Source organism: Scylla paramamosain, chromosome 41 (assembly GCF_035594125.1).
Source record: "Scylla paramamosain isolate STU-SP2022 chromosome 41, ASM3559412v1, whole genome shotgun sequence".
Lineage (NCBI taxonomy): Eukaryota > Metazoa > Arthropoda > Malacostraca > Decapoda > Portunidae > Scylla > Scylla paramamosain.
In genome coordinates this window covers 13124467-13136966 of record NC_087191.1, presented here as the reverse complement: position 1 = coordinate 13136966, position 12500 = coordinate 13124467, and the positions used below count along the sequence as shown (strand labels likewise).

General features: G+C 46.6%; 2 protein-coding genes across 2 annotated transcripts in view; both read left to right on the top strand.

The window, feature by feature from the left end:
• Positions 1-7272, top strand: part of LOC135093074 (uncharacterized) — a 15129-nt gene extending 7857 nt beyond the window's left edge. Inside the window, exons 3-7 of the mRNA XM_063991950.1 lie at positions 1-528; positions 1048-1146; positions 1800-1979; positions 2324-2573; positions 5509-7272. The exon at positions 1-528 is cut by the window's left edge and continues 141 nt beyond it. Coding sequence (XP_063848020.1) covers positions 1-528; positions 1048-1146; positions 1800-1979; positions 2324-2573; positions 5509-5699 — 1248 coding nt within the window. The 3' untranslated portion in view covers positions 5700-7272. The remainder of the gene's footprint in view (positions 529-1047; positions 1147-1799; positions 1980-2323; positions 2574-5508) is intronic.
• A 1065-nt stretch (positions 7273-8337) lies between these two features.
• The window catches only part of LOC135093073 (cell death abnormality protein 1-like), a 7306-nt gene continuing 3143 nt past the window's right edge, over positions 8338-12500 (top strand). The window contains exons 1-9 of the mRNA XM_063991949.1: positions 8338-8744; positions 9173-9353; positions 9486-9617; positions 10081-10209; positions 10397-10534; positions 10836-10976; positions 11499-11624; positions 12047-12169; positions 12357-12488. Coding sequence (XP_063848019.1) covers positions 8391-8744; positions 9173-9353; positions 9486-9617; positions 10081-10209; positions 10397-10534; positions 10836-10976; positions 11499-11624; positions 12047-12169; positions 12357-12488 — 1456 coding nt within the window. The 5' untranslated portion in view covers positions 8338-8390. The remainder of the gene's footprint in view (positions 8745-9172; positions 9354-9485; positions 9618-10080; positions 10210-10396; positions 10535-10835; positions 10977-11498; positions 11625-12046; positions 12170-12356; positions 12489-12500) is intronic.

Genomic DNA, 12500 nt, shown 5'->3' with positions numbered 1-12500 from the left:
GACTCTGCGGGATCCTTCCACGTGCACGGGGCCAAGATGGTGTGCGGGGGTATCCTGGTGTTGGGCGCCAGTCTGACCTACGTGAAAACTGACGTCCTGGCTGTCCAGAAATTTGATCTGTACGAGAGTCTCCTGCATTCACTCATCAGTTACATCGAGGTGGTGTTCACGCTTCTAACTTGGCTGTGTCTCGTGTTCCACCGCCATCAGATCTGTGCCTTCCTCACCGCACTGGGCAGGACCTTTAAACCTTCTTCCCTTGCGTGCAGGATTGTGTTCCTTGCCACAGCCGCGTCCTATGTAACCTTTGTATCCCTGCAGCTCTATATTGAAAGGGCAAATCTAGCTTACTCTATCAACGTCATCTTCGTAAGCTTCATGGTGCCCTCTGCTCTCGATCTGGCTTTTGTCAAGGTGCTCAACGGGGTGGGTATGTCCTACTCTCGTGTCCTGGCCTCCCTCTCCACGCCCACTCACCCCCCCAAGAGTTGTTTGTTTGGTGTCTCCTCTGTCCACTGTGGGTGTGAGGTGAGTGTGGTAGTGGTAGTGGTGGTGGTAGGAATGGTTGTTGTAGTTGTAGTAGTTGTTGTAGTAGCTTTAGTATTGATGATGATAGTGTAATGAATGATGATAATAATAGTTAAAAATTGTCCTTTTTTTATTATCAAGTACAGTCATATTTTTATTTGTCCACATTTTTTCCCTTATTTTTTTTTCCCCTTGCTTATTCACCCACTAACATTTTTTTCCCTTCCCTTCAAGAACTACTAATATTTTTCTCTGGTTCTCTCCTCTGTAACCGCAGGAGAAACGTTCAGTGACTTCACACACACACACACACACACACACACACACACACACACACACACACACACACACATATATATCATACAAGCTCCGATGGAAACAATGAATCACAAACATTTCACATATGATACAAAAAAAAAAAAAACACACACCAACAGCATCTTTCTCCCCCCCGTCCTTCCACCACACCCTCATGAATCACCCTCGCTATCTTTTTTATTACATCTATTTTTCTTCCAGGTGAGAGATAACGATAGCGATCACACTGGGACCCTATCGGTGAGTGACCTGAGGGAGCATTGTGACCACCTGGCCGACCTTATTCACCTGCAAAATAAGGTGAGGGGAGGTGAAAGGGTGATGGGGTGAGGGGATTAAGAACAGGTGTACAGCCTCGTGAAATTTATCTAAGTCACCTGTCTGAGTCACCTGTTTGGTTGGGTTTGGTGTGTTTTTTTTGTTTATTTGTTTTCTCTCTTTCTCTTTCTCTTTGTTTTTTTTTTTTTTTTGTTTCTCTTCCTGTTTGTCTGTCTTTTTATTTTCTGTTTTTTTTTCGTGTGTTTGTTTGTTTTCCTTTGTGTCTGTTCGTCTTTTTTCTCTTTCTCTCCGTTTCTTGCTGTCTTTTGTGCTTGTTTCTCTCTCTCTCTCTCTCTCTCTCTCTCTCTCTCTCTCTCTCTCTCTCTCTCTCTCTCTCTCTCTCTCTCTCTCTCTCTCTCCTGACAGCTCCCTTCGTCTGTCTCTCCGTCAGATATTTCCTTCTGTCCTTCGCTTCTCCATAATTCTCTCCCCTCACCTCTCCTTTACACCACCTGCCTTTCACTCCTTCACAACCAAACCTTCTAAAGCTTCTCCCTCCTTCTGCGTCTCCGTCAGGCATTCTGTCCTTCACATCTCCACATTCCTCTCCTTCTCTCACCTTTCCTTTCTCACATTCTCTGTCCTTCACATCCAAACCTCCTCTAACTTTCTCCCTCCTTCTGCGTCTCCGTCAGGCCATCTCCTTCGTGGTGATGTGCCGCGTGATGAGGTTCCTGGCGAGGTCACTGGTGCTGGGTTACCACTCCCTCATGACCCTCGGAAGCCCTCTCCCTGTGGTGCCCATCTTATACATTACTGATGAGACTCTCCGCTTCTACGCCATCTGTTGCTCTGCCGACTGTCTCAAGAAGAAGGTGGGGGAGGAGGAGGAGGAGGAGGAGGAGGAGGAGGAGGAGGAGGAGGAGGAAGAGTAAGAATGATTTAAAAACAACTGATACTTTTATTTTTATTTATTTTCTTTTGTTTGTTTTTATTTTAATGTGTGTGTGTGTGTGTGTGTGTGTGTGTGTGTGTGTGTGTGTGTGTGTGTGTGTGTGTGTTTTATTGGTGTTATGTGTGCAGAAGAGGAGGAGGAGGAGGAGGAGGAAGAAGAAGAAGAAGGAAACTAAGCTAACCTAATTCTCTCTCTCTCTCTCTCTCTCTCTCTCTCTCTCTCTCTCTCTCTCTCTCTCTCTCTCTCTCTCTCTCTCTCTCTCAGCACCAAGACCTCGAGGACGCAGTGTGGGTCCTACAACACCACCCATTCACGCCCACAGCCCACCGCCCACATCTTGACGCTCTCGCCCTTCGCCTCGCCGCCCGCCCCGCACACCTGCCTCTCTGGTCAGGTGTGCTAGGACGCGCCGCCTTTGTCACGTGTATTAACATTATCTTCACCTATGCAGCACTATTGATGCAGTACCGCCCCATTGTGTACCAGAATAGAGCAAATGGTACACTTTCTCAGGGTACGTGGTAGTGGTGGTGGTGGTAGTAGTAGTAGTAGTAGTAGTAGTAGTGGTGGTGGTGGTTGTAGTAGTAGTAGTAGTAGTAGTAGTAATAGTAGTCTCATTGTGTACTGTATCTTAAGCTGGTTCGTGGTAGTAGTAGTAGTAGTAGTAGTAGTAGTAGTTGTTGTTGTTGTTGTTGTTGTTGTCGTTGTTGTTGTTGTTGTAGGTGAAAGGAGTAATTTCATTCATTATATATGGTGTTTGTTATGTAATTTCTCTCTCTCTCTCTCTCTCTCTCTCTCTCTCTCTCTCTCTCTCTCTCTCTCTCTCTCTCTCTCTCTCTCTCTCTCGGGTACGTTTCTGTAGTGGGAATAAAGAAAAATATATAATTTTTTTCTCTCTCTTTAACCTGTGTGTGTGTGTGTGTGTGTGTGTGTGTGTGTTATTCCACCATCCCTACCACACTCCGTCTTACACACACACACACACACTCCCTCTTACACACACACACACACACACACACACACACACACACACACACACACACACACACCTATTACAACACCCATACGTTGCACACATTACTCAAATATCAACTCTGGAAGCGGGTCTATCTATCATTTTTATGCAGAAACTTGGCAACGCTCTGAGAAACATTATTACTACATATAGCAGAACAGGAGGAGGAGAAGGAGGAGGAGGAGGAGGAGGAAGAGGAGGAGGAGGAGCAGGATCTTTGGGTAGAATTGTGTAAAATGTAGAAATTACGTAGAATTCTTGTATCTGGAGATTTGGAGTCTTGGTAGTGGTGTTAGGTAAGGCGTGGTGGTGGTGGTGGTGGTGGTGGTGGTGGTTCTTGTTGTTGTTGTTGTTGTTGTTGTTGTTGTTAGGAGAATGATGCTATCTTTCTCGCTTCTCTCTCTCTCTCTCTCTCTCTCTCTCTCTCTCTCTCTCTCTGGGTGCTTATTTTGTCTCTTTTGTACGAATGATGTATATGACAGAAAGAGGATGAGAGAGAGAGAGAGAGAGAGAGAGAGAGAGAGAGAGAGAGAGAGAGAGAGAGAGAGAGAGAGAGAGAGAGAGAGAGAGAGAGAACGATTCCTTAAGCTTTAACACTCATTCATTTCCCTCCTCCTCCTCCTCCTCCTCCTCCTCCTCCTCCTCCTCCTCCTCCTCCTCCTCTTGTCTCTCTCTCCTTCTCCTCCTCCTCTTGTTTCTCTCTCTCTCCTTCTACTTCTCCTCACTTCCCTTTCCTTCCTTCCTTCCTTCCTTCCTTCCCCCCTTTATTCCTCCCTCTCCTTTTCCTTCTCTTGCTTCACCACCAATCTGCCACACACACACACACACACACACACACACACACACACACACACACACACACACACACACACCTGCTTACACATCTGTTATATCAACGTGGAACAATAAAGGTGAACAACCGATCTTTATTCTCTCTCTCTCTCTCTCTCTCTCTCTCTCTCTCTCTCTCTCTCTCTCTCTCTCTCTCTCTCTCTCTCTCTCTCTCTCTCTAAGCGTGGGAAAAGATCTAATCCGGAAGTGATGCAAAGAAAGAAGGAAGTAAACATGATAGAGAGAGAGAGAGAGAGAGAGAGAGAGAGAGAGAGAGAGAGAGAGAGAGAGAGAGAGAGAGAGAGAGGGAGGAAAGAAAAAAGTGAACATGAATAAAAGAGAAACAAGAGAAAGAAAAAGAAAAATACACACACACACACACACACACACACACACACACACACACACACACACACACACACACACACACACACACACACAACAACAACAACAACAATCAACATTTATCACTATTCTTGATCTTTATCTTTCAAGCCTTCCTCCTCCTCCTCCTCCTCCTCCTCCTCCTCCTCCTCCTCCTCCTCCTCCTCCTCCTCCTCCTCCACCTCCTCCTCCTCCTCCTCCCTTTGTCTTTTATCCTCCTTTTCTTTTTTGTATATTCTGGGAAATGACTTGTGTATTCTGCTTATCTCTCTCTCTCTCTCTCTCTCTCTCTCTCTCTCTCTCTCTCTCTCTCTCTCTCTCTCTCTCTCTCTCTCTCTCTCTCTCTCTCTCTCTCTCTCTCTTATATTTTCCTTTAATTTTCTTGTTATCAATATTATTAGTGTCTCCATACTACTACTACTACTACTACTACTACTACTACTACTGCTACTGCTACTGCTACTACTACTACTACTACTACTACTACTACTACTACTATGTATAATTAAGTAAATAAGAGAGAAGTTGATACAAGGAAAGATGGAATAGGGAAGACTGGAGGAGGAGGAGGAGGAGGAGGAGGAGGAGGAGGAGGAGGAGGAGGAGGAGGAGGAGGAGGAGGAGGAGGAAGAAGATCACGAGACACGTCAAAGCCCCCTCCTTTCCTCCCTCCCTCTCTCTCTCTCTCTCTCTCTCTCTCTCTCTCTCTCTCTCTCTCTCTCTCTCTCTCTCTCTCTCTCTCCATGCAGTTCAGTAATGGTGTGTGTATGTGTGTATGTTTGTATGTTTGTATGTGTGTCGTATGAATGTATATATTTGGCGAATGTTTATATGTATTTGTGTTTTGAGTGCGTGTGGGTGTATGTGTGCGTGTGTGTGTGTGTGTGTGTGTGTGTGTGTGTGTGTGTGTGTGTGTGACTGGTCGTTGTTGTTATTTTCGTTTTTTTTTGTTTTAGTTGCGCCATCTTTTCTCTCTTATTATTTATTTGTTTATTTGTTTATTTATTTATTGATTTATTTGTTTATCTATCTATTTTTATTTATTTATCTATTTATCTATTTATATAATTTATCTATCTGCATCCATGTATGTATTTCTTTATTTATTTATCCATTTATTCATTCATTTATTTGCTTATCTACCTGTCCATCTATCTATCTATTTGTTTACCAATCTATATATTTACCAATGCATTTATTGATCTACTTGTTCCGATAGGCAGCCTTCACGCCGCCGCCCGGTGCCGCGTGTTCTCTCCTGCACGAGAACTGGCGTCATTTCCAGGTAAACTCATACAACTTGCTCGAATGGCGCGTGTGTTATTGTGTACAGTGGGTCATAAAAGTGTCCAGCCACAGGTGCCACAGGTCAATTTAACACAGGTAAAAAAGATATATGGCAGGTATTGAGTGAGTGTGGGTCTCTGGCGGTAAGGAGAGGCAGTGTTGGAGACCTTCTTTTCTCTCTTTGAATGTCTCTTCTTTGTTCAGGTTGACAATAACACCTTCTGCCTGTGAGGTTTTCATATGAGTCAGTTTAACACAGGTGAGGAAGGTTTACGGCAGGTATTGAGTGAGTGTGGGTCTCTGGCGGTAAGGAGAGGCAGTGTTGGAGACCTTCTTTTCTCTCTTTGAATGTCTCTTCTTTGTTCAGGGTGACAATAACACGTTCTGCCTGTGAGGTTTTCATATGAGTCAGTTTAACACAGGTGAGGAAGGTTTACGGCAGGTATTGAGTGAGTGTGGGTCTCTGGCGGTAATGAGAGGCAGTGTTGGAGACCTTGTTTTCTCTCTTTGAATGTCTCTTCTTTGTTCAGGGTGACAATAACACCTTCTGCCTGTGAGGTTTTCATATGAGTCAGTTTAACACAGGTGAGGAAGGTTTACGGCAGGTATTGAGTGAGTGTGGGTCTCTGGCGGTAAGGAGAGGCAGTGTTGGAGACCTTCTTTTCTCTCTTTGAATGTCTCTTCTTTGTTCAGGTTGACAATAACACCTTCTGCCTGTGAGGTTTTCATATGAGTCAGTTTAACACAGGTGAGGAAGGTTTACGGCAGGTATTGAGTGAGTGGGGGTCTCTGGCGGTAAGGAGAGGCAGTGTTGGAGACTTTCTTTCCTCTATTTGAATGTCTTCTCTTTGTTCAGGGTGACAATAACACGTTCTGCCTGTGAGGTTTTCATATGAGTCAGTTTAACACAGGTGAGGAAGGTTTACGGCAGGTATTGAGTGAGTGTGGGTCTCTGGCGGTAATGAGAGGCAGTGTTGAAGATCTTGTTTTCTCTCTTTGAATGTTTCTTCTTTATTCAGGGTGACAATAACACCTTCTGCCTGTGACGTTTCCACATTAACTACTGACCATAAGCCGTAGGGTCATCTTGTGTCTGTAATCCTCGTCTCGACACTCAATACATGAAGCACCGGTACTCTGGAGACACTGAGACAAGCAGGCTTACCAACGCTACTCCCACTCTGTCAGTCAGCCACACCTTGTCAAGACTTGCCTTCACGCCTGGCCGGGCACTTTTTTCAGCCGTTGTACGTGTGTGTGTGTGTGTGTGTGTGTGTGTGTGTGTGTGTGTGTGTGTAGCGTGTTAGATTGGACGTGCGTGTGTTGTTGTGCACGTGTGTGTGTGTGTGTGTGTGTGTGTGTGTGTGTGTGTGTGTGTGTAGATTAGATTGGACACGTGCATGTTGTGAACGTGTGTGTATGTGTGTGTGTGTGTGTGTGTGTGTATGTAAGGTGATGAAAGAAGAAAAGGGGCAGAAAAGTAAACAAAAAGAGCTAAATTTCCTGAATGAATGAGAAAAAAAGGAAAAACAAAACACATTGCTAGTAATAATAATAATAATAATAATAATAGTTGACAGATAATAAAATAATGATCTACAAATTTGTCTAACTTCTCAAGACACAATACTGACTCGGCACTAACAACCTGATTGGTGGAGCTGTTCAGTCACCCGCCACTCCATTATCAACCAGTGTATTCCTGTCTTCACTCATTAGACAAACGCAAGGATGGGTGGTGAGGGGAGAGGTGGAAATAAGCTCGTTTTGTACAGGGACTGCCACGTGTAGGGCTGATGGCTCCCTGCACCGACCCTTGTGTTATTTGTATATGCTCTGGTATATAAATCTGACTTACATCCTCTTAATATAATGCAAATATTTTTAAGTCAAATGCACTGAAGCTTGGGAAGAGAAGCGTCCCTTTAAATTTAGTCTCCATCTTTTAAATCTAACTTGGCTTGAGATAAAGACGCTTCCCTTTAAATATCCTTGTTTTAAATCTAACTTAAGCTTCGAAGGAGACAGGGCATTGCATATTTATCCTTTGAAAACTGACTTAAGCTTGAAAAGACAAATTATTCTTTATATCTATCTCTTTAAACTAACGTAAGCTTGAAACGACACTTCTCTTTAAATCTTCACCTCTTAAATCTACCTTGAGCTTGAAGGAAAAAAAAAAGTTCTCTTTTAAGCCTTATTTCCGTGTTTAAAACCCACTTCCACCTTTCCCCATCTTTAAAAACTTGACTCAAGCTTGCAAGAGAGCACCACCATCCTTTCCTCATCTTAAAAACCCAACTCAAGCTTGCAAAACAGACAGCACTTTAAATCCCTCGCTTTAAACCAACTGACCCCACTAGAGATCACAGCAATGGAGACATGGCGGGGAGACGAGGGCGCCACACCCCTGCAGACATAGCGGGGAGACGAGGGCGCCACACCCCTGCAGACAGACACACAGTGCACGGCGCCGCAATTGCCACCCGGAAGAACAGGTGCACGAGGAGCGAACACCTGCCTGCTGGGGAGAGGAGAGGGAGATGGGGAAGACAGAGAGAGAGAGAGTGAGGGGAAACGAGGGGAATGACTCGGGAAAAAAGCTTTGCACGAGACAAGCTTGTATGTGTGTGTGTGTGTGTGTGTGTGTGTGTGTGTGTGTGTGTGTGTGTGTGTGTGTGTGTGTGTGTGTGTGTGTGTGTTTGTACTTGTTTATGCATGTGTTTGCAAGTGTATATAAGAGGACGTTCCGCCAGGCAGCAGCACACTTACCTGTCCATTGCACAGGTACTCACCACCACCACCACCACGACCATGAGGCTGAGGTTCCTGGTGCTGCTGCTGCTGCTGGTGGGTGTGGCGGCGGCTGCTTCTCTGCACGAGAGCGACTCTGACGTGGATCACCCGAATGCTGAGAAGAACGACAGGGCCCGTGACATGAGCCGTGAAGACAGCGACGACAGCGACGACGACAGTGACGACGACAGTGACGAAGACGACGACGACGATGACGACGATGACGACGATGATGATGACGATGACGATGATGATGGCGAGGATACACTCAAAGTGAGAGACACACAAGATGCAGCAGGAGGTAAAGGACCAGCAGTCGGTCCTGCAGTCAACAGAGTCGCCGGTGATAATCTGGTACGGGTACAGCTACGAGTACACACACACACACACACACACACACACACACACACACACACACAAACATACTTAAGTGGTGTCTCCAGGCGGTCACCCATCCAAGCACTAACCAGACCCAGCGTTGCTTAACCTCGCTGATCGTTCACGCTTAGCGGTGTAACACGTGAAATAGCACAAACAGTTATCTAGATGTTACTAATACCAGTCTTTCCTTCACCCACAGGAGCAGGCAAATAATGTAGAAGGTAAGAGAGAGAGAGAGAGAGAGAGAGAGAGAGAGAGAGAGAGAGAGAGAGAGAGAGAGAGAGAGAGAGAGAGAGAGAGAGAGAGAGAGAGAGAGAGAGAGAGAGAGAGAGAGAGAGAGAGAGAGAGAGAATATTGCAGCATCACAAACTCACCCACTCATCCTCTACCTCATCACTCACCTTCGTCCACTCCTTCAGGTGGCCTGGGGAGTGAACACTAGACTGTTCGTCAGTGTGATCCCGAAGTGCATCCTCCAAAAGTCGTGCCAGGATAACTGGGGGACGTGCAGGACGGAGTGGTGTTCGCGCTGGGAGGAGGAGCTGGCAGGAGGATGCACTGGTCAGGGCTGCAGGTGTTGTATCCGCAGGAAGGAAGTTGGTAAGTGTGTGTGTGTGTGTGTGTATGTGTGTGTGTTTAGTGATATATTTCTTAAGTTTCTCCTTCTCGTCCTCCTGTTACTCTCTCGTAACTCTTACTTCCCTCCTCCTCCTCCTCCTCCTCCTCCCGCAGAGTGCAAGACGGACTACAGGTGTGACAAGGAGGGAGGCACGTGCAAGAAGGAGTGTGGATCGGACGAGCACCATAATCCATGGGGTGCGTGTCCGGTGAGCGGCTGCAAGTGCTGTGCGCCTAACAAGCGAGGTGGGTGCTGGCTGTTCATTTATGCTGTTTTTCTCTCTCTCTCTCTCTCTCTCTCTCTCTCTCTCTCTCTCTCTCTCTCTCTCTCTCTCTCTCTCTCTGTTTGTGTTTGTTTTTCTCTGTTTTGTTTTTATTTGTGTTTTTATTTGTGTGTTCTGTGTTTTCTGTTTTTTTTCTGTTTTCTGTGTCAATCTTTTTTATTTGTTGGTATATTTTTCGTGTTTTCTTTGTTTTTTGTCTGTTTTTTTCTGTATTTCTGTTTTTTTTTTTTTTGTGTGTGTTTATTTGTATCCTTCCCCTGTATCCTTCCCTGTTTTCTTTGTGGCCCCCCTGCCCCTCTCCCTGTTCCTCCCCTCTCTCTCCCCTGTCCCTTCTCTGTCTCTCCCCTGCCCCTCACACTAACTCCCTCTGTCCCTCCCCCGCGGCTTCTGTAGCTCTCCTGACCCACCTGCCCTCTCTCCCGCAGTGTGCGTCTCCGGGTACCACTGCCAGAACGGAGGCGGACGGTGCAAGGACCAGTGTGCAGCTAATGAGTTCGCTGCTGACTTGTACTGCACTGGTCAAGGATGCCACTGCTGCTGCCCCATTCAACAACGTAAGTATTGATGGAGAGCGACGAAGAGAGACTGTGTATGGGTGTTGTTCTCTCTATCTACAGTATCACTCAGTCAACTCACCTGCCTACCTACCTGTCTATCTGTTTATCTGTATATCTACATATCTATCTCACCTGGATTTGAACGCCTCTCTTCTCCCTCACCACCACCTCGCCGCCTTCTCAGGATGCCCCTCGGACAGCGGATGCAAGGGGCGAAATGGCGAGAGGGGACAGTGCAAGGAGAGGTGCAGCTTCAGTGAGACGGAGCTGAGCGGGTATTGCAAAGGCAGCAGTTGCAAGTGCTGTGTGACTGACCCCAAACGTGAGTCCTGGTTCCGCTGCTGTGTTGTCTCAAACCTAAAAAAAAAAGATTCATTAACTTAAAAAAACGTAACTCACAGCACAAGTACGAGAAATACAGAAGCAGGCAGGGAGTTCTGGGGTGTGCAGTGCTGTATATGCCGGCCAGCCACCTGTATTGTGACTGTCTTCCCTGGCGCAGAGTGCATTGCAGATTAATGATTTAAGGAAGGATTGAGAATACTGGTTAACTCGCGCAGACTGTCAGGTTGTGCAAGTCTTTAGTGTATAGTGAGTGTGTCCCCTGTGTGTTCCCTGTGCAGAGTGCGTGATGGACTGGCGGTGCAGGGATGCCGGCGGATCGTGCAAGGAATGGTGTGGCCAGGGCGAGACCCTCCTGGATGCTGGCTGTTACGGCGGCTCCCACTGCAAATGCTGCATTCCTTCCAAGCCTCCTCAGCCCAGTAAGTGACGTTCCCCTGCTGTGTCACCCCTGCTGTGTCACCCCTGCTACTTGGTTTACAGGTGGTACAGGGGCAGATAGGACTCAGGTCAAATGATTCTCAAAATAAATCAGCCTGAATACACACAGGCCTCAGGACATTTGGTGGTCGAGACACTTGGTGCCCAAACCACTTGGTACCCTGCACCTTGCACCACAGGCTTCGTGAAGGCTGAAGTGTACTTAATTGATAGTTAAAGCAAATGACTGTGAACTACTTATTGTCTTAAAGGGAGAGGTGAGGTGAGGCTGTAAATTAGACGTCAAAAGCATTAAATACCTTGTTAGTGCCCAGAGGGAGAGGAAGAAGCCATTACAGGATAGTTTAGTGGAGAAGCGAACAGGAATGCCTTGCCAGAGTCACACACACACACACACACACACACACACACACCTTACCATCCCGATCCCTGCCACACTAACCTTGCCGCACTAACCCTGTCATCCCTACCTTTTGCCACACTGACCTCACCATGCCCTGCAGAGTGCATTGACGAGTGGTGCAGGGAGTCTGGCGGGCAGTGCAAGTCGTCATGCGGCTCTGATGAGGAGGAAATCAACGGAGCCTGCAAGGGTTATAACTGCTGGTGTTGCGCGCCCAAACAGCAAAGTGAGAGACCTCTGCTGCTGCTGTCACTGCTGCTGTTCATATTATTGCTCATACTGCTGTTGTTATTGTTAATGTTACTGTGTGCGTTACTACTACTACTACTACTACTACTACTACTACTTGATGTTACTGTTGATACTACTACTACTACTGCTACTACTACTACTACTACTACTACTACTACTACTACTACTACTACTACTACTACTACTGTTGATATTCTACTACTGCTACTACTAATCCTCCTCCTCCTCCTATATTTCTTTGTGTTCATCCTTGTCCTCCTCCTCCTCCTCCTCCTCCTCCTCCTCCTCCTCCTCCTCCTCCTCCCATACTCCTCTGTGCTCATCCTTGTCCTCCTCTTTAACTTCCTCCTCCTCCATCTCCCCTCCTCCCTCTCACGCCCTCTCCCCGCCTTGCAGAGTGCTGGAGGAACAGGAAGTGCAAGAAGCGAGGCGGTAAGTGTCGGGAGAAGTGTCTGCAGAACGAGCGATTGGTGGCTAATGGCTGTGAGGGCAAGAACTGCTGGTGTTGCGTCACGAAGCGTAAGTGTGGTGGTGGTGCTGGTGGTGGTGGTGACTGATATGTTAACTGTCTTATTGGTAGTTGTAGTATATTTTTGTTTATTTATTTGTATTTATGTGTTTTGTTCCTTTTTTTCTCCTTTGTTTTATTGTTTTTTTAATCTTCCTCCTCCTCCTCCTCCTCCTCCTCCTCCTCCTCCTCCGGCAGAGTGCAAGAACAACAAGAGGTGTAACAAGCATCAGGGCAAATGCTCCAAGAGTGTCTGTGACCCAGGCTGGGATCGCATTGTACCTGGCGCGTGCTTCGGTGGGGAGGACTGCAAGTGCTGCGCTCCCCAAAGTGAGTGTGTGT